The 27,804-nt window shown below is 48.8% G+C and overlaps 9 protein-coding genes across 9 annotated transcripts; 5 read left to right on the top strand and 4 right to left on the bottom strand.

The window, feature by feature from the left end:
• Window positions 1-354: 354 nt before the first annotated feature.
• ASPWEDRAFT_45136 (DNA-directed RNA polymerase II subunit RPB7) lies at window positions 355-1,927 on the top strand. Its single transcript, XM_040836453.1, has 4 exons — window positions 355-1,008; window positions 1,061-1,141; window positions 1,200-1,369; window positions 1,437-1,927. Exons 1-4 carry the CDS (start codon window positions 760-762, stop codon window positions 1,444-1,446), a joined length of 510 nt encoding a protein of 169 aa, XP_040684852.1. The 5' UTR covers window positions 355-759; the 3' UTR covers window positions 1,447-1,927.
• Window positions 1,928-2,196: 269 nt separating this feature from the next.
• Window positions 2,197-4,491, top strand: ASPWEDRAFT_45135 (uncharacterized protein). Its single transcript, XM_040836452.1, has 2 exons — window positions 2,197-2,958; window positions 3,026-4,491. The coding sequence occupies exons 1-2, from the start codon at window positions 2,647-2,649 to the stop codon at window positions 4,235-4,237; spliced, it is 1,524 nt and encodes a 507-aa protein (XP_040684851.1). The 5' UTR covers window positions 2,197-2,646; the 3' UTR covers window positions 4,238-4,491.
• Window positions 4,492-6,517: 2,026 nt separating this feature from the next.
• ASPWEDRAFT_45133 (putative glycerol dehydrogenase) lies at window positions 6,518-8,001 on the top strand. Its single transcript, XM_040836451.1, has 4 exons — window positions 6,518-6,654; window positions 6,712-7,008; window positions 7,063-7,443; window positions 7,537-8,001. The coding sequence occupies exons 1-4, from the start codon at window positions 6,591-6,593 to the stop codon at window positions 7,734-7,736; spliced, it is 942 nt and encodes a 313-aa protein (XP_040684850.1). The 5' UTR covers window positions 6,518-6,590; the 3' UTR covers window positions 7,737-8,001.
• Window positions 8,002-8,272: 271 nt separating this feature from the next.
• Window positions 8,273-11,210, bottom strand: ASPWEDRAFT_45132 (uncharacterized protein). Its single transcript, XM_040836450.1, has one exon. It carries the CDS (start codon window positions 10,891-10,893, stop codon window positions 8,377-8,379), a length of 2,517 nt encoding a protein of 838 aa, XP_040684849.1. The 5' UTR covers window positions 10,894-11,210; the 3' UTR covers window positions 8,273-8,376.
• Window positions 11,211-11,744: 534 nt separating this feature from the next.
• On the bottom strand, window positions 11,745-15,619 carry ASPWEDRAFT_45131 (uncharacterized protein). The gene has a single exon (XM_040836449.1). The coding sequence runs from the start codon at window positions 15,569-15,571 to the stop codon at window positions 12,050-12,052; it is 3,522 nt and encodes a 1,173-aa protein (XP_040684848.1). The 5' UTR covers window positions 15,572-15,619; the 3' UTR covers window positions 11,745-12,049.
• A 4,164-nt stretch (window positions 15,620-19,783) lies between these two features.
• ASPWEDRAFT_176268 (uncharacterized protein) lies at window positions 19,784-20,661 on the top strand (the record flags this gene model as incomplete). The annotated part of the gene is made up of 2 exons (XM_040831480.1): window positions 19,784-20,033; window positions 20,099-20,661. 2 exons carry the CDS (start codon window positions 19,784-19,786, stop codon window positions 20,659-20,661), a joined length of 813 nt encoding a protein of 270 aa, XP_040684847.1.
• Window positions 20,662-20,779: 118 nt separating this feature from the next.
• On the bottom strand, window positions 20,780-22,593 carry ASPWEDRAFT_54428 (acyl--CoA ligase; the record flags this gene model as incomplete). Its single annotated transcript, XM_040838058.1, has 3 exons — window positions 20,780-21,744; window positions 21,796-22,431; window positions 22,494-22,593. 3 exons carry the CDS (start codon window positions 22,591-22,593, stop codon window positions 20,780-20,782), a joined length of 1,701 nt encoding a protein of 566 aa, XP_040684846.1.
• Window positions 22,594-23,387: 794 nt separating this feature from the next.
• ASPWEDRAFT_684884 (uncharacterized protein) lies at window positions 23,388-23,823 on the top strand. The gene has a single exon (XM_040838972.1). It carries the CDS (start codon window positions 23,557-23,559, stop codon window positions 23,788-23,790), a length of 234 nt encoding a protein of 77 aa, XP_040684845.1. The 5' UTR covers window positions 23,388-23,556; the 3' UTR covers window positions 23,791-23,823.
• Window positions 23,710-27,777, bottom strand: pex1 (AAA family ATPase peroxin 1). Its single transcript, XM_040836448.1, has 4 exons — window positions 27,560-27,777; window positions 27,256-27,495; window positions 27,123-27,201; window positions 23,710-27,067 (listed from the first exon to the last, which is right to left on the bottom strand). The coding sequence occupies exons 1-4, from the start codon at window positions 27,668-27,670 to the stop codon at window positions 23,856-23,858; spliced, it is 3,642 nt and encodes a 1,213-aa protein (XP_040684844.1). The 5' UTR covers window positions 27,671-27,777; the 3' UTR covers window positions 23,710-23,855.
• Window positions 27,778-27,804: the final 27 nt, after the last annotated feature.

Genomic DNA, 27,804 nt, shown 5'->3' with positions numbered 1-27,804 from the left:
TGCAGAAAAGATTTTTCTTTTGAGGTAAGCAGATAATTTATCAGGACAAAAATGAGAAAAATGCCAGATCAGGGTAGCCAAGAGGTGGGGAAGTTGGGTATTATTACTATTCTATGTGGTAGTCTACGGCTCTAAAGTACTGGGATGATGATGCGATCGTCATGTGGAGGGATTGGATGAGGCCGAGGATACGTCTGTCGTGTATTAATACAGTAATCTACTATTATTTACGGGGTTTCTTACAGTTTTTCATGGATGACATGTTATGTACTGTATCAGGAGATCCAGAGAACCCCTCACGTGACCTTATCCAGCACGATGGAAAGCTCGATGACGGGCCAAGCTGATGCGAGAAGTCAATTGACCTCCTGGCGAAGTTTTTTGTGTACCTGCAGCTTCTGTATCTGCCTTGTGCTTTGAGGCAGATACTCTGTCATCTTATTGCGACCTCATTCTTTATTGTATTTTCTAGCGTGTTTTGTCTTTTGCTGCCGACAGCTTCTTTTTTCGTTGAAGACGCTGCTGAACATAAACCCCGAGCATTCGGAGCCAACCTAGTCCATCGCAAATACGATCGCTATACCAACCTCAAGCTTCTGCTCCTTAACCGTTGGATACAATATCCCATCCATAGTACCGTGCAAATCACCGGCCTTCCTTGACCGACGACGTTATATTCCCCGCTCCGAGCCTTCAGTGCATACCATACACTTTCTTCGATTTTAAATTTGGCGTCTAGTCGTCAGCCAGACTTGCGCCATGTTTTTCCTTAAAGAAGAAACCAAGGTTATCACATTACACCCATCCTACTTTGGACCCAATGTACGAGAATACCTCATCAACAGACTGAACGAGGAGGAAGAGGGACGGTGTACCGGTGATCACTTCGTGATCTGTGTGATGGACATGGTGGATATTGGCGAAGGACGAGTTCTCCCTTCAGGCGGCCAAGCCGAATACACGATTAAATATCGAGCGATTATCTGGAAACCTTTTCGGGGAGAGACTGTACGTGACTCGAGATATGTAGGCACACCCTTTACTCACTGCAATGCACTAGGTCGATGCCATTGTTACCTCCGTCAAGCCTACCGGTATTTTCACACTCGCCGGGCCATTGTCGGTTTTCATTGCGCGAAAAGTATGTTGAAGAATGAACATCCTGGATGATGAAGTCTTGTTGCTTACCAATTTGGAAGAACATTCCTTCGGATATCAAATGGGAACCAAACACAGTGCCACCCCAATATACAGACCATGCAGACCAGGTTATCGAGAAAGGTACCAGCTTGCGACTCAAGATCCTCGGTGTCAAGCCCGACGTTGCCGCAATCAACGCTATTGGCACAATTAAAGAAGATTATCTTGGGTAAGTAATCCTTCGACTGCAACGTTTGGATGCCATGATAGCTAATTTGTGTGATTCCACGCCGTAGACCATTGTAATGAAATATTAACGAGCAAAACACAAAATATCTATCATACAACCCAACCTCACGACACATTCTTATATCATTGCCATAAAGTCCACTGGGGAAGGTTTTTTTTTAACGATACCAACCATGCTAGATATGAATTGGGTTAAATTCCCATAATATGTGAGCATAAAAAAATAGCTGCAAGGCTCCATCGAGCGGTCTCACCACTTGCTGGGTACTATCTTTCCTCGTGCCATAATGCTGTCGCATGCAGCTAGCTTATCTTTACACAGGTGCTGGAGGTCACACAACACAATAACTGCTGCACATTTAAAACTTAAATAATCGTCTGCTTGCTTAAAACTCGGCTATCGAAAAGACATGTATTGACTTGAATCAACTCTAAAAAGAGACATTTGGCTGAGAAATGACAATCTATGAAGAACTACTCTGGATATATAAAACAAATACACCGGGCATGATTGAGCCTACAGTACTGCACTTCCCCATCATTTCCGTGTAATCAACAATGCCCATCTTTCCTACCCATGGCCTATATCCCAATGAGATAGGTCTAAGAAGTTATTTACTTTGAGTTGTGCTGGGCGTCCATAGCACAGTAGTTGCCCGAGAGACACGGCCCCGTGGCTCAGACTGGTGAAACACTGGTGCGTCTATCAACCACCTGTCGGGAATTAAAATTGCCATCACTTGGCAGACAAACGGAGAAAACAGTCTTTCTCTTGATATTGTGATTGTCCTGCTGGGATTATGATGATGGATTATTATTAGGCGAAGATGCTGTCTAGGCCAGAATCGCAGGGGGATCTAGCCGGATAAGCGGCCAACCCCGTTGCGCGTTCGCATTGTCGTAGAAGAAAGAGGCGTAGACAGGCTCCCAAATAACATAACTCTCCCCTGAAACCCTTCTATTTTATTAAGTTCACGATCTCTCCGGTGCCTACATTCTTCAATTAATTCCTCACTCTTTGTACCGTTGTTTTGTCTCTCTTTCTCGGGTGGTTAAGCCGTCACCCAGGTTTCTGAATGCTTGGATCGAGATTCTAAGAATAAGATACCCCAACTGTGGTTCTCCGCGATAGTCCACACTTTCTCTCCCTTCTCTCCCGGAGTGGTTTGCGACTGCGATTCACGACCACCAGCCACCCGTTTCGTCTTTCCCTTACATTCGTTTATTTCTTGAACCAGAGCACCTTCATTAGCGACTATGTCTCTCAAGGATCTGTACCAGAGGTTCCTGGCAGACCCCAGATCTGTGCCTGTCGCTGCCGACATCTCTCTGATCTATGTCACCACCACCACGAGAGTCGACAAGGCCGACTTTGTCGTCAACCATCTGATCAAGCAGCAACAAAAGGTTGTCGAGAAGAAGTCTGAGAAGGTCATTGATGTCGTTGAAGGACCGGACTCTCTCTGCTTGGATGTCGAAACTACATTGGAATTTCTATCTGGTGGCGGGGCCTATCTCCCCTCAATCGACGATAATTTCCTGGCCGACCGCGTCGTGACGTTCCCCACGGTAAGTCGTCCCTACCTCAGCCTGGGCCATCAATGTCTTGCATCGCTAATTCCAATTGTCCCTTTAGATTCACATCGTTCGCTTCAATTCCGAGAAACAAATCCAACAGGTCAGAATTTACTGGGAACAGGCGTCGCTACTGAAGCAGGTCGAGGTTATCGGCTCCCGTGCCCGCGGTTGGCCCATTCGCGATGCGATAGAACAGACCAGACTTATCAAATCTGCCGTCGCAGAGCAGCCAGCTCCTGCATCTTCGCTGCCACCGGCCAAGGAGGAACACAAGGAGGAAAACAACGCATTCGCATCCCCTGGAAAGAAACACATCAAGGACCCACATGCCGCAGATTCTCTCGTTGACCTGCTGTCCCCTGAGAAGGACCGAAGTGATCCTGTCCGTGCCCCTCGTGCGCATTCAGCTGCAAAGCCTCCCCCCCGTGATCTTGGCGAAATCTTCGTGAATCACGATGATGTCGATGATGATACCTTGGCAGCCACTCCGTCGAAGAAGAAGAACATTGCCCCCAAAGTAGGCGCTGGTAAGAACTACTTGCCGTCTCGTATCTTCGACGATGATGAGACAGTTGCTGCCGAAAGGGGAACACAGCAAATTGCCTACCGGACCAACCCGAATCGATTCGATCATTTTGAGATTGGAGGAGACAACCTTGACCGGGAGATCAAGGTAGGGTCTGGACGCCCCATGTCTACCCATGCTGCTCAATGGAATTTTGAAAGCTTTTCGACCCCTGATAAGCCCAAGCGCAAACCTCAGCAGGAGGCTCGTCATTTCGGATGGAGCGATGAAGAACCTGAACTTTACAAGACCCCTCCAGCCAGGCCACGTGTGGCGCAGTCTCGTCGTGATGCAGAGACTCATTTCCAAATGGCTGATGAGGACTCCGAGCAACAGCCTCGCATCATCAGCTCGTTTGGAAACAGGGGCATGGGCCTCTACAAGACCCATTTCCATGATGTTGAGGAAGAGCTTGCACGGGCAGAGTCCGAAAACAAGGCGCCTCTCTCCACTGTCCCCCAAAATCGAAATGGTGCGGGCCGCAAGAATGATTTCGACAGCCACTTCACCGTGGGCGACTCTTCACCTGTAGATGGAAAGGTCGATCACGAGAACAAACCTATGGGCACGGACCGACTGAAGGCTGTCAAGGCGATGGAGCCTTCGTGGGATACCTATGATGTATCTCCCAAGCCCACCAAGGCTGCTCCCCCGCAGCGCCGCACCTTGAGAAATGTTAATGAAAGAAGCTGGGACTTCGCTTGATAAAAACAGGGGCTGATGAGCAAGGAATATTTGCCAACCCGGTGTTAAACACTCTGCTTTTCTATCGCTGGTCCTATCTAGTTCTCGACCACTAATCGACTCCAATCCTCTGCGCTGCATGTCATCAATTGGAAAAGAGAAGACGAAACCAGTGGTTCCACTCTTAACGAGCTATGTTCATCAATGCCACCGAACGCTTACAATCAGCAATATGGTCCATGCATTTTGCTCCACAACAGCTGGAAGAAAAAAAAGGAAAGACAAGAAAAACAAACGTAAATACACACCAGGGAAAAAGGTAAATTAGTGATGATGGATGGAGATAAATGCCTTCATGGATCTATGACTGTTTCAAACTTCAGATCATACATGTATTTTTGCAGTGTATTCTTGACTGTTTCTGCGCGTTCTCTCTTGTGCCAGCATCAGTATCATTTCGTGTATTTTATCTGTCTTTCTATTAACATGTTTGATTATTGGAGATCTATACACCCATAGCCTTTTCGCTGTAGACTAAATATAGCGGTGGTGGTACGGAGTAGTCACCGGCTATTTCTGTCTACGTACAGACAATCGTGGCAATACTGATCTCGTCTCAATTGTCTTATAGAATGTGGTGCATGGGCGATATCTGTAGATCATTTGTAGAGCATCTTGACATTTTATCGGCTATCTGCTTTAAACCTTGACACGAGTATACAGAAAACCAGGGCTTTCTTTGGACTGGAGTATCAGACATTAGCATAGTAGGTGATGGTTTCCTCTGAGAAGGGCGTTGAGCCCAAGTTGATCAGGCATTGCAGCTGGAGCTATTCCTGAATCTAGATTTCTCACTGGTTATTAGTCTAGTGGTAAGTCGATAGATATAACCATTCTTGCTACGCTGGGGAGGGGCCCTTTAGGAGATAGAGGTGACCCCAGCCACTTATCTATACCCCACGAATATCTCATTCTCTTCGTTAATGATACTTGGCCCACTTCCTATGGCTGACGCCGCCTAAGCTTAAGCTGGGCTTGAAACCATTGTCACTAATATAGTCGAATTTATCTGAGCTTCTTGCGTGATGTCGTTGATATTTTGTAATCACTTGCGAGGATGGCAGGATTGGCGATTCTTTTCAGCTGGGGTATCGCATGAGTGAGTGCTGCTGTTTCGTCCATATGGCGACGACATTTCTGATTTAGACAACTGTGTCATTGTTATGAGAAACTGTCGTTGCTGGACATCTTGAGGTTTCTCTGTATAATAAAGGAACCTTGGTAGCCAACACGCAATCACTTTCCCGAAAACAACAGAGGGGCATACACTTACCGGAGTACGAATGTGAATCCGTAGGCATTCCAACAACAAGCATATAAAGTCATTTTCTGTGTAGTAATCCGAATAGGAAGATCAAAAAAAAAAATCCCCAATTGTTGTCCCAGTTGGTTGAACGGCTCAGTCACGGCGGCGGATAGTCTTCTCAATTGTAATATTCAGCATCGGGAGTTCAATTCCCTTGATCACTGCAAGATTGTACGATTAATAAACATCGTAATTACCAACCGTCAAAATTGCACTCTCCCCTTCATAAAATAATTTGCTAGGATCGTCAATATACAAACCTTCGATGCATCCAGAAAAGTGGCGTTAGGAGTTTCGGATTTTGTCCGCGGGGCACCGGCAAAGGATTTTGGTTTCCGAAGGTGGGATGTTTAGTTTCTCATAGGAACCATGGCCTGGCGTACACGGCCCGGTTTATCTAGGCTGAGTTAGGGTCTTGTGCTCCTGTTCCTGCTGGGTGATGATAATCAGCGTCATGGTCAGTGGCTGCATTGTGGAATTGGGCCTCAGTATTGGCTCTTACGATTTGGCTCACATAATCCGACGATCCACTTGGGTTGTCAATCAAAGACCGTGTCCCTTGATCATAATCGGATTTCAGATCGAGTCTCTGGGCCTGGCCCATTGCTTTTTGGCTGTGGGTGGAAATTGAGGATGGGACTGTAGCGGTCATTCGAAGAGAGAGCAGAAAGTATTATATCTCAACCCTTGAAGGGAATGTTGTCTGGCTCGGGTTAATTATTTCCGTAGTAGAAAGAGATAATCATCAATATCATCATCCGTAATAGATAAGTAAAAGAAACCATCGTCCGTCGTTGATTGACGGGGAAATCAAAGAACATCGCCGTCGTCTTCGGGGGATTCTGTCACCGAAGGTGGGGGGTTGCCGTAGCCATGCGGGGTATTTATGTAGTTATTATCTGCGCCTTTCTGCTCTCCATCCTTTTTCTCTTCCTCTTTTAATTATCCAATTCTTGTCTACTGTACGATACCTCTTTTTGTCCAACTTCATTTCCCATACTACTCATAATGTCTGCTGCGGACGTGCGTTTTAAGCTCAACACTGGTGCGGAGATCCCGGCGCTGGGACTTGGTATGCTATTCTTTTATTGTGACATTTTCCTGGGAGTTCCATGCTCATAAATTCCAGGAACATGGCAATCCAAGGCCGGTGAGGTCGAGAGGGCTGTGAGCCATGCTATCTCTGTGGGATACCGTCACATCGACGGTGCCTTTTGCTACCAGAACGAACAGGAGGTCGGCGCTGGAATCAAAGAGGCACTGGCGTCTGGCAAAGTCAAGCGCGAGGACCTTTTTGTGACCACAAAGCTCTGGTGCTCCTACCACACTCGGGTCGAAGAGGCTGTGGATCTCAGTCTTAAGAACCTGGGATTGGACTACGTCGACCTCTACCTGATGCACTGGCCCTTGGCCATGAACGCAAATGGTTCGTTCTTTTCTTGAAATCATTTGGCAATCAGAAAGCTAATGAGTCATACAGGCAACCACCCTCTTTTCCCTAAGCTCGCCGATGGCTCCCGAGACATTGACCACTCCCGCTCTCACATCGACACCTGGAAAGACATGGAGAAGCTCCCTGCAACCGGCAAGGTCAGGGCAATTGGTGTCTCCAACTACAGTGTCAAGTACTTTGAGGAGCTTCTGCCTCATGTCACCGTGGTGCCAGCCGTCAACCAGATCGAGAACCACCCATCCCTCCCACAACAGGAGATTGTCGACTTCTGCAAGGAGAAGGGCATTCACATCACTGCCTACAGCCCTCTGGGTAGCACCGGAAGCCCACTTTTCACCGCAGAGCCCATTGTCGAGGTTGCAAAGAAGAGAGGTGTGAGCCCGGCATCAGTTCTGTTGAGCTGGCACAGTATGTTTTATTCCTTGTTATCTTATGCTCTTCTCCGTTTTTCCTGTCCACCACATTCTTTGAATCGTATCTAATACAACAACATCATTACAGTTGCCCGTGGCTCATCCGTCCTCGGCAAGTCTGTGACACCCTCTCGTATCGAAGATAACCGCAACAGCCTGATCAAGCTCGACGAATCGGACATGGCTACTATCGCAAAGTACACCGATGGCCTTGCTGCTACCAATAGCTTCCAGCGATTCGTTTACCCGCCATTCGGTGTAAACTTTGGATTCCCCGACAAGCAATAAGCTGGATACCACACCTCTATGTGTTTGATTAGCTGCTTTTTGATATGATCATTGTTCAGGAACCCTTACGGGTCATCTTTTTCTTCAGATAGACAGCGTTGGACGATGGGACATTTACACTTGGGACTCACGATTGGGGGGAAAACTCGATATTTGTAAATGACTTGAAGAGCAAGACACGAATATAGATGATAGCTTACGAATGGAAAAATATATATATATATATATATACCAGAGTGTCAAAATAAAATCCATCGCATGAAAGACTAAAAGTATGACTATCTAGCGGAGAGACATTCTTGTCTATAGAAAAGATTCCAATTGCTTCATGCCAGATAAAATAGAAAATTGAGACTCGATACAAAAACAACCCAATCCACGATTGACATCCAGGTTCTTTTCCTTTCTTTTTTCTTCCAAATCACTTTCATATTCAATTTGAAGATCACAACAGAGGGGCAAAAACAGCTCTTCACCGCCTTCGCTTCTCCAAGACTTTCTGTCACTTCCCCTCAGAGACAAACATTCCCCCGCACCACAACCAGACATCTTCTTTCTTCAAAATCTACTTCAAACCACTTCAGACAAAGACTTAAAAGTAAGTGGGAAGGAGGGAGGGCTCTAAGACTGCATGGCTGTCTTATTTTTTGCTTTGAGAGACCTTTTTGTGATGAACCACTGTGATCTCAACCACTGCAAGCCCAACCCACTCCCTTTCCAGTGAGAAATCCATCAAAGCAGGCTCACGCGTTCCTGAGAGGACACCCTTAGAGGTACAGAACTCCCGGTACCCCAAGGGCCGAATCTCATCAGAAATTTTGTTGTCGTCGTACTCGCCACCTTGTTTGGAGTAAATCTGGAGTGCATGCAAACGACGCGTCTCACGCTCAACGACAATTTCCTGGGCAAGGGCGCTTGTTAAGACCTGGCGAGATCCCATAATTGCGAATGCTTCCTTCAGTTTCTCAAATGGCAAGCAGATTAAGATCGCAGAGGCAATTCCAACCTCGTGACTCGGTTTCTGTTCCTCGAGAGACTCCAGAGACCCGAATTTCACTTCCGCTAGCTTTGGGTTAGAAAGGGGCTGCTTTGGCACTCGCAGGTCTTTTGGGATTCTGTCCGGCATGTCCCTAGTTTGTGCCTGAGTGTATAACTTGAAGCCCGGTTGGACGTGACGGGCAACGAACTCAATTGCAGATGTTACCAGACGCGGAACCCACACTTCTTCAAGCTCTCCAATTGAAGCCTGGCTGTCCGGTTTTCCTTGGATGGCCCCGGCTGGCTCTTTGTCGTGGGCTGATGGGACTTCGGTGTCTGCGTCACTAGGAGAAACAATAGCGAATTTCCACAGGCACAAACTAAAGTAGAGAACCATCTCGATGTTCTCCCAGCTGATAAAGCTAATAGCGATTTTGATACCAATCTCGACGATTTCACTCTGTTCGAAGAAAGCTCCAGCTGCAGCATAGCATAGAGCAAAGTCCGCCACTGCCAAGTTGATTGAGAACGGGCACGCTTGAATGTTCTCCTCGGTGTACCCTAAAGACGAAATAGCTGCATATCTGAGATTCTCTGTGTCGAGAACAGGCAAGCCATACAAATTTTGCAGCACGATACGGAACGCCTTAAACATACAAAAGTTCTCGCCCGCAATCGCCGTGACCTCACTGTGTCCTTCTTGGGGAGCTGGTGACTTCAGGATGGAGTTTATGAGTGGACTACGAGCCATCAAAGTTTTGTGGGTGCGGAACGTGATTGGGAAAAATAGGCCCTTAGCTGACTTGAGTACGATCTGAAAGTCACTGAATTGCTCGTTTTCAAAAAGACCAAGGGTATGCGTTGCAAGATGCTCGAGATTTCCCTGTGTATTCTTGTTCGACGGATCTGTGAACGCAAACGCTGGTGGCATCTGGCTTGGAATTGGACCTTGAGGAATATTGAAACCTGGGGGAACATTCAGCCCAATGGGAACAGCTCGATGTTCAGGGTACGTGCCCCATTGTTTGTTTGCGCCATGAGCTCTGTTCATTTCAGCGGTGCTGGTAGAATATTGCCCGGGCCTGTGGTTAGATATGCTAGGTGCTCCCTGCATGGGGCCTGCAACAACTGGGCCTGGCGGTGGTGGGTATGCGGGCATGAACATGTCACCCTGTGGCTTGTCATTTGCCTTAGGGTATCCAGGTGGCCGAGAGAACAGGCAGTGACAACAATCTCCAGCGTGATGAATGCAGCAGCAGGAGCGCTTTTGCGGACAAACCGAACAATTTTCAGGTCGATGCACGCAACATCCATGGTTGAAGTGGCACGCCGTTCTTCCGTGGACTTGGCAATATAGCGGATGGGACTGTCCTTCGTGGGACATGTGAGGTTGATGAGCGAATTTAGCCATCTCACTTTGGGCGCTCGAAGCGTGAATGGTATCTTCAGTTGTAACTGCTGAAGGGGAACGAAAGGTAACGGCTGAGCTTTGGGTACCAACACAATCATTGCTTGACAGGTATTGCGGTGGTTTCGAAGGATCAAAGGTCTCAGCGCGACTACTTTGAAAATGGTTTGGTGATGGTGCACCCGGAGCCGTGGCCTGCATGGTGTGTTGAAGTGATGCGAAGGCCTGTGACACATTAGGATGCATCTGGTGCGGCTGCTGAGCAGCAGATGACGAAGCCCCGGCCATTGAGAAGTCAGTGAAGGCTCCGGCGCCCATCTCAAAGGGAAAGATATCGTCGTTGGAAGCTTGGCCCTGGTCAGGTCTGTTATCGACGCCAGCTCTCCAAGAAGACCCATTTATTATGAGAGGCATGGATGCGTTGACTCCCGCTAGCTTGGAAGGCCCAGTATTTTCAGCAACACTGGAGTAAGACGGAGGTGAGTCGCTGTGGTTGGCGTTGTTGACGCTATCGCTCTCCTGAACCTCGCCGTTGCTCTGGTTCTTATTCTTCTTTTTCTTCTTGTTGCTTCTCTTGACAGCCTTACGACGCTCAGACGGGCCATCAACCTGCGGGAATCTGGTTGAAGGCATGATGGGGTTCGAAGAACGAGTTCTGCGAACGTACATGTCATCGACGTTGCGAGGCTTTTCCTGACATCCAAAGAAGTCGTCCAAAGAGTCGACAACAGAGGGTAGTCCCAGCTGACAGATTGAGTGTCTTCTGTGCATTTCTGGGGGGAAATTTTTGGAAAGGATACGAGATATTGTTTAAAAGGGATCCGAAAAAAAAAGGATGATAAAGCGAGACGAAACGAAAAAGCTTTGTGGTGAAGCTAGAGAGAATCAGTTGTCTAACGCTTTGTTTGCAGAAGAAGAGAAAAAAGAAGAAAGAAAGGAAAGAAAAAAGAGCAGAAAGAGGGACAAGAGAGAGAGAGGAAAACAGTGGCCGTATTGACTGTCATTGAGGCAATACAACTCCAGTCACGATAGCATGAGTTTTTATTCATTATTTGTTTGAGTCTACAGATTAAATTCTACTATGCTAGTGAATTTGAAAATCACCTCTCTTTATTGCCATATCCATCTCCCTACTAAGAAAATTATGAATCCTCTCACATCTATAAACCAGTCCATGGAATAGAATCACCGCCCTCTTCTCTTTCTGGCCATTCCTGATGCTATCCCGAGTGAGGGCTCATTATTACACGTGATATTACTCGCACGTGACAGTCAATACAGGTGAGTGGGTCATCTCAGCCACCCAGCCAATCAAAAAATAAGAGTCAAGCAGTGAATGAAGAACGCATCACCAGGACAGACTGTCAGGATCATGGACAGGGAAAATGAGGGAATTAGGGCTGGCTGGGGAGGGTTTTTTTCCGTTGTGCGGGATGATCGGCTTCGATATTATTATTGTTGTTGGTTGCTTTTGCTCCCGGTGTAGATGTCGATGGGCTTGGTCTTTTTTTCTTTTTGTGTAGGGAACCCACGTTGAAGGGCTTGGTTTCGTGGCCAGAAGATACAATTTTATGGGGAGTAGCTAGTCTACATTTACAAGTATTCCAAGAATAAATTATATCCCGCGTGGAATTGATGGTTATCTAAAATAGTAGACAGATGGTAATACACATCCAAGAATCTAACCTAGTAATTCAGGCAAGAAGTGAAGATTTTCAGAAGATAGAGAAAGAAAAAAGAAAAGAAAGTCGAAAGGAAAGACTTTACACCAACAAAGAAATCCCACCCGCTCAACAAGAAATGCAAATGGTATATCATCGTCGAGGTATAATCAAACAAAAAGGAAATTTAGGTATCAAGCGTGAAAAAGGAAGGTTGGAAAAAAAGAGATAAAAAGAAAATGCACCCAAAGTAAAGAATGAAAGAATCAGAACATCCCTCCTTCTTCTATGCGGATATTCTGGGGAGGGTTTGGTGGAAGACCCGGTGGTGGGCTTGCCATGATCTCTTGACGAGCTCTTGCGTTCAGGCTGCCCCCTTCACTGGAGGTTTTGCGGAGCCTAGCCCTTGACTTTGGTCTTCTGTCGCTCTCATCCTCAAATGAGCTCTGCTCTGCAGTAGAGGCTTGATCGGAGGTGTGGGAGTAATACGAATCATGTTTTCCGCCCTTGAGGGTGCTTATGATTGTCTGTGTAGTGGTTTGGCGCCGTCGGCGAGGGTTCATGGGAGGAATCGGGGGTGTCTCCATGCCATTGCTCAGGCTTGCCCCGGGAGGAAGTCCAACTGTCGGCACGTTCGATGTGCAGGACAAAAATGTTGGCTCGGAAATTTGCAGCTTGTTGACTGGTCTCTTCGGGAGAGCATGGTGTCCCGGAGCCCGCTGGGGTACAACATGGCTTGCAGCGGCCGCAAAGGTAGGAGTCGGGGTGGTCGACGGCTCAGGTGAGATTTCATACAATGGTGGAGTCGCATTGGCAGAATAAGGAGCGATGGGTGAAGGCCTGGGCAGTTCTCCGATCACAGGGGGAGGGTTTGCGGGTTGTTGAGGGCACGGTGGTTTATCATGGTAACTTGATGTTGCGGATCGGCTGCCGCTGCGAAGCCTTCCAGATGCAGATGATGAACGATCGTAGACGCCTGACTCGCTAGCCTCCATTGATGGGCGGGTGGACGCAGGCACCGATGCGGCGCCCCGAGTTTCGTTGAAATCAGGGAATACAAATGTTTCATGGGACACGGCAGCACCTTCGTCCAATGCTCCCAGATGGTCCTTCTCCCGGTACCTGTTGCGGCTCTTGGAGCGACCAGATGCAGATGCATCCGAGCCAGACCGATCTCTGCGCCTGAAGCTTGTATGGGGAGATGCCCCGCGGCTGCGACTGGACTCACGAGAATCATCGTTGCTGCCACGAGTGATACTTGCGAGCCTGGAACGCATCGAAGTCTTCTCTGGGGCAATCTGCGGGGAGCTAGAGTTCGAGTGTTTTCCAAGGTTGAAAGGCATGATTTCTTCCTCCTCGTGCCAGGGGTCATCCGGAACCAGGGCGGGCGTGGAGGAATTTCCAAGCCCAAGGACCTTCCCGTTCTTCTGCTCAGGCTTATGCAGGTTGTTCTTGCCGGACTTGTTCTTCAGCAGGGCAAATGCGTTTCCAGGCTTCGTGTGGGGAAATTCCGGGGTGTGGTTGCCGGGAACAGGGCTCCCTGACCTGCTTTCGCTTTCAGCGAAGCCCTTGAGCTTCTCCTGCACTTTTCTTCGTCGCTCAGCGAGCTCCCTCTCGAAGTCTTCACGCTCCTTTTGAGTCTCAGTGCTTGCCTCACGTCGATGACCGAACTTGATTTCCTCCTGGAAAGCCAGATCCTCCGAGGTCCTTGCACTCTCCCCAGCCGATGGTGTTGTCTCGCCGCCGTGGCTGGATGCTTCGGGTTCCATAGTCGAGTTGGCTGGGTGCGCATCTGGCTGCTGAGGTGGGAAAGAAGGGGAAGGTGGCAGGAAAATGGAGGATCTATCACTGTTGTGTCGCAAGTGAGTACGCACCAATCCGCTGAGACCCAGACCGGATGGTCCCAAGGTAGGAGAGTCGGGCTTTTCCGGGATAGGCTCTTTGACATCGGGAACGTCGGTGTGCTCCACACTTTCAGTTTCCGCTATTGGCTTGAGATCCCCAAGATCAGAGTAACGGACTTCGGGCAACGGATTTTCTTTTTCTTCGGGCTCTTCGGTGAGACTCGATGGAGTAGAGTGGTTATCGCGAAGTGCAGGGTGGATGCCATTCATGGAAAGTGAAATGTCGCGCGAGTCGCGGTCGTCGTCTCCAGACTCGCTAGCGCTGGAGGTGGCAAAGAAAGTACCATTAGCCGCCCTTGCAGGGGAGGCGTTCAGGCTGAAGTAGTCGACGGTGCGCTGGGCTTCGCTGTAGTGCGATGAAGCGGAATTGGTTCTCGAGCGGTAGCTTGCGTCGGAGAAACCTCTGGAGCGTTCCTGGAAGGTCGGCCGGTTTGGAGGTGGCGAAGGGCGACTCAATGGAGGCGTGCTTCTGCCCTGGTCTTGGTGCATCTGTAGCTGACGACGAGTGAACTGGCTTTCGTTAAACTGGGTCCGAGGCTTATTGAACAGACCCATAGCCGTAGCTTTCCCGTGGTCTTCTGGCTGCAAAGCTGCTGCCAATGCCGCCCCCTCTTCATTTTCACTGATAGGCGGGCTCAACGGCGGGGCCCCATGGCCGGGAGACAGCTTGGAACCCTTGGCTTCGCTTTCCATGGTTACTTGGTTGGGAGAACTCGCCGATGGCGGAGGACTGGTCGGCCGAGACGTGGTCCCTGGTTCAGCAATAGCAAGTTTCTGCAGTCTGTCGCGCAGATTGGTCGCACTTCGCGAGTAGGTACGGTTGAGCTGAGGTAATTCAGGGGTCCCCGCTCGTTGGCGGCTTAGACTCTCCAATCTGTGCAATGTCGAATTCTGCTGGTTCTGGACAGACTGCGCCAATCCTTGGCCATACAAACGTCGGGATCTGGCCGAGCCGCGTTCAGGTGCCATGTTGGACAATGAGGGTTTGGGCGAAAGGTTCTGGCCCAGGGAGGGTGTCTGTGTCTGAGGGGGTGCGAATTGTTCATCGACGGAGGTCGCTGCTGTCGATGTGCGGGCATTGGCGGTAGGGCCCGACATGGTTGAAGAATAAGTAGTACGGTTGGCGGAGGAGAATCGCGACAGGCCATCTTCGGATTCTTGGGTAGGAGAGTCAAGCGCGGTTTCCTCTGCCGCTGCACGCTCTTCCTTTTCCTTGCGCCTCAAGCGTTGAAAAGCCGACATATTCACGTCATGGTCATAAAGAGCACGACCCCCCATGCCCGAACGCCCCGAATCAGGGTTTGACGGCAAGTTCGCGGGGATTTTGTAAACCTTCTGGCGTCCACCAAACAGATTATTTCCCTCCGTTCGACGGCCCCTGCTCATCATGCTACCAGCTTGTGAGCGATCGTCGTCGGTGCCATATCCACCGTCTGCACTGGAAACGTAAGAGTCTGCCCGGTTGAGGGCAAACGATGGTCGACTGCCGTCCATGGAGACTTCATCGATATCCTTAAGAAAGCCTGGGTTATGGCCAAAGAGATTCAATCGAGAGGCGCGCTTGGGAAACAAAACACTGTCGTCGCTTGCCTTGCCGATCATTGAGGCGGGATCGTCTTGCTCTCTCAACATACTAAACCGCGCGGATAATTTGGGCATCAACAAACTAGTACGGAAGTCGTCGGAGGAAGGCAGGGCAGCAGATAGATCGAGGTCAGGTTTTTCCTCCTCGGGTTCTTCCTTTTTCTTCTTTGACGACATGGACCCGAGGAGTGTGAATGGATTCTCCGCAGCAGGCTCGGTCTCTTCCCTGACCTCCTTGACCTCCTTGGTCTCCTTCACTTCTTTCACCTTTTCCTTCTTGGCTTTGCGAAACCGATTCATCGCGAATAACGGAATTTTGAAAACGGGGGGGGGGGGGATAAAACAGGCGCGAAAGCCGGGGTCGCGAGAACGCGCTGCGGATGAGACAGGAGACAACCGCAGCGACGTATAGCAAAGAAATGCTAAATAGGCAGAAAGAAAGAGGGAAGAAGCGACTAAATACTGTACTAAGTAGCTACGAGTCAGAATGATCGACGGCTAGATATAGAGCGAGACAAACGTATACAGCGAGATCGACTTACTGGGAGCGGGATCACAAGATCACTCGATTGCGAGAGTGGGAATGAACATTAAAGGGGGGGAGGAGAGAAAGAGGGAGGGGGCAATGGCGAAAAGAACGAATGCCGTAGCCAAGACGATGGAACAATAACAATAGTGATCTGATGATTATCCAAATCGGCGGCTCATCCCCTATGCATGGAGAGAGAGATAGAGAGACGAGTGAAAGCGAGAGTTGAGCAGACTCCGTAGCAGAACCGAAACCTGCGGTTCGAACAAAAGGGCAGTAGTTCAGCCAGCGAGGGCCAATAGTGGCGGCAAAAAGGCGTGGCTTTGGGCGCAGAAGAAGCAAAAGCGAGAGCTTAAGGATCTGACTGATCGCAGGTTGCAGGAGGCGGAAAAGCAATGGTCGGGTGATGGTCGATGATACTGGTCAATTGCAGCTGCATCAGATGGAGACGGATCAACACGGCAGTTCCCAATAGTAGGCGGGGGATGCGTTGGGAGTAATAAAAGAGTGGCAGCTGCAGTGAAACTACAGGGGATGTTGTTTTGGATAACGAGTGACAAGAAAAAAAAATGAGAAAAGGAAATGAAACGAAGGTGAGAAAAGAGAACGACACTAGGTGAAGCCGAAGAAAGAGGGAGAAGAGAGAAGAGAGAAGAGCGAAAGAAAATGAACAACGAAAAGAACGAGAAAGGATCTGGATTCGATCGACCTGTTTTTTTCGTTCTTTTTGACTGCTTTTTTTCTGCTGGGATTGGGTCTCCGATTGGGCGAGAACAGCAGACGCCGGGACCAAAGGGTTAGTCGTGTAAGATCGGCAGACAGTGGGATTATTTGGCCTGATTGTCCAACCCGACTGTTTTTTGGGGATTCACTAGAATGTTCTGATCTTCGTCTTTATTCTTCAATATTCACATTAACAATGCTTTCATCAAGTGTACTACCTATCTACACAGTAGGTATAGGTACCGTCCACAACACAATACACATGAATAGAATGATACAGTCACAACAAACAATAATACAACCTAAACTGTCATTTAAGATCGAAAGCCATAGAACGAACCATGGTTGGCAGCCCGGATACAGTACGGTACCGCGGACTGGGGCCCCTCCACCGGTCCAGGGCCCCTTGCAGGCGAGGCGTTCTGGGGCGAATCACAGGTGGCGGTGGCAGTGGGGCTGGTTAGTCATCTCAGGAACAGGAGACAGTCCCTTGGTACTGCTGATATCTGGGCCATTTGCACCCATAAACAGGGTGTCAGGTATGCGGAGTTACTGTGCTGGGCATCTTGTTGTCCTTACAGAGTATATACTGCATACCTACCAGAACTTAAAGGTGATTCTTGTTTTGATTATCATAATATGACAGTTGTCGCGTGTGTAGAGGAATGTGCCAGTGGGCCAATCTGGGGCTGAAATAACGGTATGTATTGGTACTACTCCATAACTGTCATACTGTCGGGTCAATGTCAACACAGCACAACACAACATGGAGGTGGTGGATGGTGATACTACAAAAGTCCAGTTTCAGCATCTGCAGTATTGAGTTTACTCAACACTGGATCGCGTTTCATCTCTCTCATTATTACACAAACGGAGGACTTTCTCAACAAAGAGACTCCATGACAGTTCATCTATTAAACTTTGACTCCGTACGGGTCAATATCGTTCCGGAAATTTGGACGAGCGGAGCCCCGATCACAGTTTGAGGCCTCAGCTTCAGCTTCAGCCTTCAACGATTCAGCTGTGCTGGAGATTCTCAGTGGCCCCTTGCATTCATTGGCTCCATCCGGAATGCGTTGTCCGTTGCTACTTCAGCTCTGAATTTGTTGGTCATTCATTCCACAGCCAATCTGGCATGAATAATGCATTTTTCCATATTTCCATGCATTCTCTGTTATATTTACAGTTGGCTGCGGAACCTCCCCGATCTGATTATTCTCCGATTTGCAATCATCAGATTCCGTCTTTTGCCGTGCCCCTCTTACTGGTAATCTGTCTGTTCATCGAGATCTTATGCCTGGCTTATGCTAGTCTCTCTTATTGGGATTGTCGATAGAGCGTTCGTACCATCATTTAGTCTTCAGAACTGTTCACGGTTTAGCCGAGGGATCACCATACAAATCAAGATAACTGCTGGAAACGGTCTTCATTCAGAGTGACATCATCTATCATCTGTACAACTTGGAATTCATGGCAGCTCCATCTGTCAGTCTGCCAATAACTAGCCACAGCTTTTCAATCAATAATGCCGATCTCATACATAGTATCCATAGCCACCTCGTCTAAGTACACAGTATTAATATATCTCAGCACTAAAAGCCGGAAGCCGAAGTATCAGTTAAGGCTGAATGAGTCAAACCGGTTTGGTGGGAGGTACATAGTACAGAAAGGTGGGCCATGAGATCATTCATCAAGATGAGAGAAAGATCTTTAGACGAACGCAGAGAACGACCAGAAAGGGAAAACTAGATGCCATTCAAAATCTCTTTCTGGGTGGATAAGAAAAGTAGGTCAAGTCGACTGACTCACCGCGACTCGGTTATTCATTTTTTCTGATTTCTAATTTATAATTTCTTGACAGCCGTTGGGAGAGGATTTTTAAAATAAAATTGGATTAAAAAGAAGAAGCTTCAGGTTATTAACTTAATTTGGTTGGTCGACGGGGGCTGTTACCGTACAGTACCGTACTCGTGCCTGGACTAGTGCCCCTGGACTAGGCCAGATGAGGACAAAGTCACGATTCCACAGACACACAGTAATTTATTTAATTTATTTTTAATTCATTTTTTATTATATTTCACTGCGATAATTAAAAGCATAAGATATAGATCTATGGCAAAGGATGGCCGCTATATCCCATACCAAACAGACAGAACGAAAGCACAGGCCGAGTTCGTTTCAGCAATGGCGGTCTGGACAGTCCCATCCAGATGACTCCAGGTCCCATCCACCGTTGTTTCATCGTCCTACATTTTTCTGAACTTCTGTCTGTCTGACTGACTCGCTTCGATCAATCGGTGTAGAGGCGTTGGCAACCGTTGAGACTTTAGCATTTTCCAAGCCCAGATGCTCTGCGACGGTGATTGATACAAAGATGATTTCTAATTCTCGAGTTTCTATCAAGACATAGTCTAACACCACCCCTGTGTTACTGATAGCAACTGATTTCAACTGAGATATCCCTTGCGGTAATGAGACATGGTTAATTTCCTCAAGTGAGGCTGTGAGTACAATTGTTATCCACTGTCTCGGAAATTATGGCAAGGAGCAGGTGCACGTCATCCGTCATGGCCGTACATATTATCTAGGTATATTGATCTATCATGAAATCATTTAAATGATCTGTATGCGATAGAATGGGATATAGAATAGATCGACTATTGGCATGGATCTCATCGGTTATGGAGTGCTTTTTTCTTATACGTTGTCAGATATAGTGCTATCTATATTGAGTACTATTATGTATTTTTTCTATTGGTTGATGTTAATTAGTGCTTATTATGCTATCCTTGGGAATATTCGGTTACAATAGTGGGCTTTAATTCATACGTATCATCTATGTCAGTTATTCATGTCCAAAGTACTACTGGTGCTGAGATTCGATCAGTTCTATATACTGTGTAGCACCGACTGCCGAGATATATTGTCCCACACTGCATATATTATCTACAGCAATCTGACAATATAATAAAATATACACTACACTGTTAACAACATACAGAGTCCTACTATCACATTCAATTCTTCCCATCAATCAATATCAAATACAATGTGATGGATATGCACCACATACAGCACACATAAACCCCGCCATGCATGACGCCATCCAAATCCCGCAGTGTCCCCAAAGTCTCCGACCATTATTAATTCCAATGACGACAACGATATATATTCATTCCCTTCCACAAAATACATATATTCTTTATCATTTACCTTAGACTCATCTAAATCAATCAATCAATCGATAATCCAACAGCAAAATGCAAGTCCTCCTCCTAGGCGGCCACGGCAAAATCGCCCTCCACCTTACTCCCCTCCTCCTCGCCCGCTCCTGGAACGTCACCAGCGTGATCCGCAACCCCGCGCACGAAAATGAGATCCTGGCGCTGGGGAAGGGCCAAAAGGGGAAACTGAATGTGCTGCTGTCGAGTCTGGATGATGTGAAGAGTGATGCGGACGCGAAGAAGATCATTGATGATGTGCGTCCGGATTATGTGGTTTGGTCGGCTGGTATGTCTATCTAGGTTTGATATTATATGATGTTACATGAATGTTTGTTTGGCTGATTAAATCAGGAGCTGGAGGAAAAGGCGGCCCCGACCGAACCATCGCCATTGACGAAAAAGCTGCAAAGCATTTCATTGCCGCGACATTCGCCACACCCAGCATTACCAAGTTTCTGCTCGTCTCGCATATTGGCAGTCGACGACACCAACCACCTTGGATGAGTGATGATGACTGGGCTCGGCCGTTGCACGTCAACACCAATGTTCTGCCCGTGTATGCCAAGGCCAAGCTCGAGGCGGACGAGTATCTGACTGCGTTGGCCGCGAAGAGGAAGCAGGATGCGAGCGCTGGACCGTTCCAGTCGATTTTGCTGCGGCCGGGGTTGTTGACTGAGACGGGTGCGACGCGGAAAGTGGCGCTGGGGAAGACCGGGGGTCAGGGGAGCGTGACGAGGGAGGATGTGGCTATTGTTGCGGATAAGTTGTTGGCGAGGGGGGATACGGAGGGGTGGTATGATTTGTTGAATGGGGAGGAGCCGGTTGATGAGGCGGTTGAGAGGGTGGTGAGGGATAAGGTTGATGCTGTTGAGGGTGAGGATGTTCAGGGCATGATTAAGCGGTTTTTCCCGTAGATTTTGTCTGTCTGTCTGCCTGTTTATGATTGACGTGTTTACGATGGATATAGCACGGGCTATGCATGATTTGGACATTGGAATTACTATCTATATACATGGATATGGAATTGGATATCTACAACTTGGCCTTGACAACACCCAGTGCCTGGCTGGCTTCCTCCTTGGCTGCCTTCTTGAGCACTCGTCGCAGGATCTTTCCACTATGGCTCTTGGGAATTTCATCTACAAATCGGATACCACCACGCAAGCGTTTGTGGTATGCAACCTTGCCATCCAGCCATTTTACAATGTTGGAAGCTTCCTGTTCTGCGCTGAGGCCCGAGGATTTACTCTTTGCACTCCGCACGATATACGCCAGCGGGACTTCGGTGCCATGAGCTTCACTCTCAATGCCGAGCACGGCGACATCGTCGACGGCTTCGTTATCCACTAGGATTCCCTCGAGCTCGGCCGGCGCCACCTGGAAACCCTTGTACTTGATGAGCTCCTTGACGCGGTCGGTGATGTAGAAGTTGGCATTCTTGTCTTGATAGCCAACGTCGCCGGTCTGGAACCACCCGTCCTTGGACAGCGAATTGGCCGTCGCGGACGGGTTATTGTGATAGCCTAGGAAGATGTTGTCGCCGCGCAGATACAGCTCGCCCACCTCGCCGACGGCGACTTCGGTTGGGTCGGAGCCATCCTCAGGCATGGTCATGTACTTGGCTTCCATGTTGGGTAGCAGCTTGCCCACGGACCCAATCGACGTACGCCACTCCTCCCATGGTTGAGTATGTGTGGTTGGACTGGTCTCACTAAGGCCGTAGCCCTGCTTGATGCCGGTCTTGATACGCGCGTAGACTGTCTCGACGAGCTCCTGCGTGAGTGGTGCAGCACCCGAGTTCATCATGCGGAGACTGGACAAATCATACTTGTCGACTACTGGGTTCTTGCCTAGCAGGAGGACCACGGGAGGAACGACGTAACTGAAAGTGACGTGGTAGTTTTGAACATGTGCGCACCACTTTTCAAGGTCAAACTTTTGCATGACGATTAGATGCAGACCCTTATACAGACTCTGGTGAACGAGTGCAGTCAACCCTAGGATTAGTCAGTATTGGGTCATCGCCGACGATTCCGAACCAAACTCACCATAGATGTGGTAGAAAGGCAAAAATGCCAATACTCGGTCACCCTTTCCATCTGCTCCGCCGTTCCAGGTAAGTTGGCCAGCTTCTCCGGCAGCAAGCTGCAGGTTATTGGCGACGATATTCCGATGGGAAAGCATCACTCCCTTGGGCACACCAGTCGTCCCCGACGAATAAACCAGAAACGACAAATCCTTCTCAGGTACAATCTTGGTCTTGCGGAATCTGGTCGTACCGGAGATATTTCGGATGGAGGTGAAATGTTTAAATTTGGCGTTGGGATCGCGCTCGTCTCCAATGAGGATGATCCGGTCTTCAGTTATTCCAACCCTCTTGGCAGCCTCCGCGGCCACTGGGAGAGCAGAGACCTGAGTGATCAGTGCTTTGGCACCCGCGTTTCCAAGTTGGAAAGCCAATTCGTCGACAGTGTATGCTGGGTTGGCTGGGGACACGACACCACCGGCCCAGTGGGCTCCCCATGTCACGATCGGAGTATCGATGCAATTGGGGGTGAAGAGGCCGAGGACATCTCCTTTTCGCCAGTCGAAGATGGCCTTGAGTCCCTGTCCGAAGGATAACGCGGCATCTCTCACGCCTTTGTAGGTGTAGTATCGCTGGGTATCGGCATCCTGGTAGATGACTTGAAGGAATCAGTACGGGGGGATATTATTGAGGAGCTTGAAATGAAAACTAAGAACCTACTCTTGTCTTCTGGGAAGGGTCTATCGTTTCGTTCGAAAAGGAACGTCCAGATGTCGACATTAGGAACCTGGATGGGAGGATAGGTCGAGGAGACGGGCATCGTAAATGCGGGGAAAGGTAGGGGTGTTGTTGGCAGCAGATCAGAAGCACGGAGTAGAAGTCACAGAAAGCAAAAGCTCCGACGAGTCTATCCTTCGAGAATGTGATATGAAACAGCGAACAAGATCCTACCGATCGTCATAGTATTTAAAAGAGGTCAAAGGGTGGCGTCGGTCCTCGGTCGTTCAGCCTCGGTTGCCTCCATGCATGGAATACCCGGATCTGAGGAGAAGATATCCACGTAAGGGAACTTTGCGGTGAGTGGTGCTGTAAACAGCCGGCCTGTTCATAATAAATATCACATTTCAGTATATACACAGCAATAATTGTCAATAGCACGTGTGCTATAGGTATATCTTGCATCTTTGTGCTAATCTATAACGTACATACATACATACATAGTGCCCATCTACGTAGTAGTAGTTAGTGCCTGAGGCCCCGACGAGACGACTAAAAGGCTTAGTTTCTTTTTGATTCGGTGGAGAAATGGGGAGATGAGGGGATGAGGGGTTCTTCTTGATGATTTGATTATCCACTCGTTCTTCTCTCATTCTCACTCTTTTTTGTTTTCTTGACTCTTCGTGCTTCAGCTTCAACCCCTTTGCCTGTGCTGTCTGCTGCGGCATTGACCAAGTCTACCTACAGTACCACACTGAACGCCAACTCAATAATCATGTCGCAAGTTAGGAAATTCCTAACATATATGACAATATCTATCATCTATTAACACCGGAAAATGCCTTGGAAATTCAACTCAATACTCCAGCACCTCATCTACCCTCATTTCCCCCTCCATCGACGGTTTTCCCACACTGACACTGCAGTTTTGGTGTTCCCCGTGACCTCGCTTGTCCGCCAATCAGAGGCCCCAAAATCCCCGCCAGATAGACATATAATTCATTGAAAAGACATCCTTTCGCCTTCGGGCATTTGGTCAATTTGAAACGATACAGAGAAGATTAGCATGGCCCCTGCACTAAGGATGACACGCTCAATCAAAGAGAAGCTACCAGTTTTTTTTTGCCTTTTACAAGTCCATATTGGAGGTAGGAGCGTAGGAGTGCTTTTGCGGTTATCGCAAGGGCGTGCGTTCGAAACGGACTGGATTCGTCCTTTTTTTTTTTTTTTTTTTTTAAAGTTCCCTCTCTTTTCTTTTCCATTCGCTGTAGTCGTAGTTCATACATCCATCTTATCATAATTCTTAATCCCGAATAAATACATTGGATGCAAATATATAAACACTATATAGATACAACAGTCACATCACATCAAGCTCGTCCGTCCACCAACTTCTCTCCCCCCTTCGCCTGTGGGCATCTCTCCGTCACGTCCATCGATAAACTCCCGGTAAATCCCCTCAAGTCGTCTCCTCTCAGGCGCACTGAGTGAGCTACGAGTGGTGGCAAGGGATCGTTCAACATGCTCCCAGCGAACCCAAATCTCTTCGCGTGGCTCCTCCTCGGACGCCCCATTCGTGGTCGGTGCTGGTGCTGCATTGTTGGCGTTTCCTTGCTCCATTTGCCGTTGACGTCGCCGGGAGTTCTTCATCGCTTCGAGCTTCGAGGCAACAACCGCTGGAGGGGGCATGGACACTGAGCCGGTCCCTTGCTCGGAATAGAGGAACTGGATAAATGACTTGGTGCTAGAGTTCGTAGATGCTTGTTTGACGCCATTCTTGGTGTTCCCCTTGTCATTGGTAGTTTTGTCCCCAAGGGCATCGTGGACGGCTTCCAGATGTGCATTATAAACAACAGCCTGGAGATCGGCACCAGAGAAGCCCGCGGTTTGTGCTGCCACCTCGTCCAGACGGGCAAGTACTTCATCCGTCATTTTCAATTTGCTGCTCACGGCCTGGATAATGTCGACCCGGTCGGAATGAGATGGCATATCGCACAGTAAAGATTTGTCCAAACGACCTGGACGTAACAGCGCAGGGTCGATCAGGTCGGGTCGTGACGTAGCAGCTAGAACATAAACTCCGGACAGGCCCTCCGCACCGTCCATTTGGGTGAGAAGCTGGTTAACCACACGGTCTGTGACACCAGTGGAATCATGTCCACGCTTGGGTGCTATACTGTCGAACTCATCGAAGAAAAGGATGCATGGCCTTGCAGCCTGCGCTCGTTCAAATAGATCACGAACGCTCTTTTCACTGGCGCCAATGTACTTGTTCAAAATTTCAGGACCCTTGACACTGATAAAGTTCAGTCCACACTCGCCCGCTACTGCACTGGCCAGAAGCGTCTTCCCGCACCCAGGAAAGCCGTACAGAAGCAGTCCGGATCTCAGACGCAAAGGACACTGTGCAAAGATGGGGGCATATTTGGTGGGGTATTGCAATGTTTCCAGTAGAGTTTGCCGGGTCCCGTGCAGGCCACCAATGCCCGCAAATGTTGTGGTGGAGGATGTGAGGGTGACGTTGCGAAGAGAGGCTGGAGTAAAGCCTTTGAGAGCACTCTCAAAGTCCTCAGTTGCTAAACTGATTGCTCTTGATGCGGCTAGAGGATCTTGGACGGAGCGTATAAGTGCCTCATTCCGTGCACGGGAGACGAATAAGACAAGGTCACCCGGCATGTATCCATCCGTCTTGCCAGCTAGTTCGAGGAAATCCACATCCCGCGCAAGCACAAAGCCATCAGCTCCAGCAGAACTCGGACGGCTCCCAGGGTTGGAAGGATCCAGCCACGAGTCCTGAGTGGATGCACTCTCATTTCGTACATGCCCATGCCCATTAGTTGTGCTAGCGCCTCGGTCTTGACTTGTGAGCTTTTCAAGAACCTTTCGTCTTCCTTCTTTGTCGGGGGCTCTCAAGTGGATAATTTCGCGAACAACATGGCCACCAACAATGACATTATTCAGAGATTCTTTGGATTGTGCCGTTGCGAGCAAAACCACCGAAGAATTCATAGTACAATACTCTCGCACCATTGAGCAAATCACCTCGCTGTTTTGCCGGCTGCGGCCATTGTCTCCCCCGACTTGTAGCTCTGTCTCAACAGGGCATAGCTTGTCAAGATCGTCCAAGATCACGACCGATTGTCCACCGAGTCTGGCACACCAGGAAGCAGACATGAAAAGGCGATTCAAGGTCTCCTTGATATTGGAGATACGAGTTTCGTCAGTGACAAGTTTTCGACAAGAGAAATATTTCACGTTGAAAAGATAATCTTTCCGAACACGATGCGCGAGAAGGTGAGTCAAAGCGGTCTTTCCAGCCCCGAGGCCGCCAGTGACCAGGATAGACGATGACTTGGTTAAGTTGTCAATTGACTGAGAAATGATTGAATCTATACCAACCATTTCGGGAATAGTAGGAGAGATGGGATCATCCGTAGGCAGCGCGGATGACCCTTGATCTGCTGGTCTAGGTATTTCAGATTGCACTTCAAGGCTCAGTTTAGCCTCTGACCCCAATAACCATCCGAGTGCCGGCCTTGTTGCTTCAGGACTGTTTTTCAATGGCGGGTCAAAACGCAGGATGGCACCATCGAATGCAGAGACTGACGTTTGATTCTCTACCTTTGGCAGAATCATGCCATCAGTCAAGGGTCCTGATAGTAGTCCTTCAGTTCCAGAGCTACCATAGATAACTTTGACACGTTCCGCCAACGCATCCTTGGCCGCCGCAGTGTCAGCCCCAAATTTCAATCCATCCTTCTTTTTCGAGGGATCGGACATGAACGGATACATTTTCAGTGACTTCACAGTTGATCGTTGCAGTTGCGGAGGTGCCGCTTCGACCCTAACAATGCCACCGACAATGCAATCAGCACCCAGCGCTGCGCACAAGAGAGTAGACAAGGCGACGTGTTGATTGTCTGGTGCATCCTCCCACGGCAAAATCTTAGCGACAAGCTTTGTTGCTGGAAGCCCGACTTCTGATGATTTTTGTTCTGCCTGACTCAACTGTTGTTGGGGATCGGGCGGCGCCTTCAGACCGGAGGGCTGGATGACAGTGACACACGCCCAGCCGGCTCCACGGAGCTCATTGGTGACGAGCATATCGGGGTCGACCCAGATACGGAAGCCCTCATTGCCATCGTCCTCCGACTCTCCGTCAAACCACTGACCAGAAAACTGGCGATCGACACCTCTCAAGTAAAGAGCACCGCGACTTGTAGAGTCTGACCGGCTGCTTTTCGGTCGCACTGTGCTTCCATTGCTTCTGCCCCCCATACTTCTCCTGCTGCTGCCGCTAACGCTTCGGCTGTCCCCTCGAGATCCCCTCGCAGATTTCTGACGAACCTTCGGAGCCACAATTACTTCTGCATCAGGAGCTATCTTCGCGAATGGAGAAGTATTTGGCGGAGCGGGCGTAAGCGACGTAATGACAATATTAGCTGTGGACGTGGGAGACAGATGCAGTGTGAGAGGATGCATATGTTCCGCTTCTGTCGAGCTGTATGTAGGATTGGGTAAAGCCCGAATTTGAGATAATAGGTTGAGCTCTAGGAAAGTGGCGTGAAGTTCGATGACTACAAGTGACAAGGTTAGCAGGCGCCATATAGAGATCGCAGAGATAAACCATACTCTCCCAGTCTTCTGGAGTCAACGGTTCAATGTTAATAGTATGCGCAACCGGGGGGTCGATATGTATGAATATCCCAACCTAAAAGCCCGTTAGAATCGCATAATGCATTGTGGCCATGGAATACCAGCTTACCCTCTGCCCCTCCGCAAGACCCAGCACCCGCCCAAACGTAGTATCAACTTCGACTGTTGACATATCCTGCTCCCTAGAGCCAGAGCTACTGCTAATTCCATCTTTGCCGACAACAGGTGCAAGCTTTCGCTTGCTTGGCATTCCTGACCATCCTAGATAACATGACCGCAGTGCGGGACTGCCGTTGGTCTTTCCTGCAGAACCCCGGTACTGTAGCTCGACAATGACACTTTGCGCTGTCTTGAAACCAGAGTCAGCATTGAACTTAACCACAAAGTAAATCAAGGAAAGGAGTATAGCTTACAGCATTGGCATTGACCAGCAGTGTGACCAGCGATGGCGGCAAGTTCACCAGACAGTTCTTCAATGGCACGAGGGCGACTTCCGCCGTAGTAGAGGGCTTTTTAGGCGCCATTCTCAGGCGCAGATATGCAGAATCTTGCGTTCACAAGCAAGTTAAAGAAAGACTGAGGCTTCTTGACGGTAGAATGAGAGAAGACCAGATCATCTCCCCGGACTTGACTCCGCAATCAAATGCCCGCCGAGCGC

Source organism: Aspergillus wentii (genome assembly GCF_001890725.1).
Source record: "Aspergillus wentii DTO 134E9 unplaced genomic scaffold ASPWEscaffold_8, whole genome shotgun sequence".
NCBI lineage: Eukaryota > Fungi > Ascomycota > Eurotiomycetes > Eurotiales > Aspergillaceae > Aspergillus > Aspergillus wentii.
The sequence above is the reverse complement of the archived record's forward strand: the minus strand, read 5'-3'. Positions and strand labels throughout refer to the sequence as shown.

What these genes read in the sequence shown, in the direction of transcription:
- ASPWEDRAFT_45136 (XM_040836453.1), top strand. Translation starts at nt 760, where the DNA reads ATGTTTTTCCTTAAAGAAGAAACCAAGGTTATCACATTACACCCATCC. An exon ending in AACCTTTTCGGGGAGAGACT is followed by an intron (nt 1,009 to 1,060) that starts GTACGTGACTCG and finishes GCAATGCACTAG; the next exon opens with GTCGATGCCATTGTTACCTC. An exon ending in CGGTTTTCATTGCGCGAAAA is followed by an intron (nt 1,142 to 1,199) that starts GTATGTTGAAGA and finishes CCAATTTGGAAG; the next exon opens with AACATTCCTTCGGATATCAA.
- ASPWEDRAFT_45135 (XM_040836452.1), top strand. Translation starts at nt 2,647, where the DNA reads ATGTCTCTCAAGGATCTGTACCAGAGGTTCCTGGCAGACCCCAGATCT. An exon ending in GCGTCGTGACGTTCCCCACG is followed by an intron (nt 2,959 to 3,025) that starts GTAAGTCGTCCC and finishes TTGTCCCTTTAG; the next exon opens with ATTCACATCGTTCGCTTCAA.
- ASPWEDRAFT_45133 (XM_040836451.1), top strand. Translation starts at nt 6,591, where the DNA reads ATGTCTGCTGCGGACGTGCGTTTTAAGCTCAACACTGGTGCGGAGATC. An exon ending in GATCCCGGCGCTGGGACTTG is followed by an intron (nt 6,655 to 6,711) that starts GTATGCTATTCT and finishes CATAAATTCCAG; the next exon opens with GAACATGGCAATCCAAGGCC. An exon ending in CTTGGCCATGAACGCAAATG is followed by an intron (nt 7,009 to 7,062) that starts GTTCGTTCTTTT and finishes TGAGTCATACAG; the next exon opens with GCAACCACCCTCTTTTCCCT.
- ASPWEDRAFT_45132 (XM_040836450.1), bottom strand. Translation starts at nt 10,893, where the DNA reads ATGCACAGAAGACACTCAATCTGTCAGCTGGGACTACCCTCTGTTGTC.
- ASPWEDRAFT_45131 (XM_040836449.1), bottom strand. Translation starts at nt 15,571, where the DNA reads ATGAATCGGTTTCGCAAAGCCAAGAAGGAAAAGGTGAAAGAAGTGAAG.
- ASPWEDRAFT_684884 (XM_040838972.1), top strand. Translation starts at nt 23,557, where the DNA reads ATGGCCCCTGCACTAAGGATGACACGCTCAATCAAAGAGAAGCTACCA.
- pex1 (XM_040836448.1), bottom strand. Translation starts at nt 27,670, where the DNA reads ATGGCGCCTAAAAAGCCCTCTACTACGGCGGAAGTCGCCCTCGTGCCA. An exon ending in TGCTGGTCAATGCCAATGCT is followed by an intron (nt 27,496 to 27,559) that starts GTAAGCTATACT and finishes TCTGGTTTCAAG; the next exon opens with ACAGCGCAAAGTGTCATTGT. An exon ending in GACTCCAGAAGACTGGGAGA is followed by an intron (nt 27,068 to 27,122) that starts GTATGGTTTATC and finishes TGTCACTTGTAG; the next exon opens with TCATCGAACTTCACGCCACT.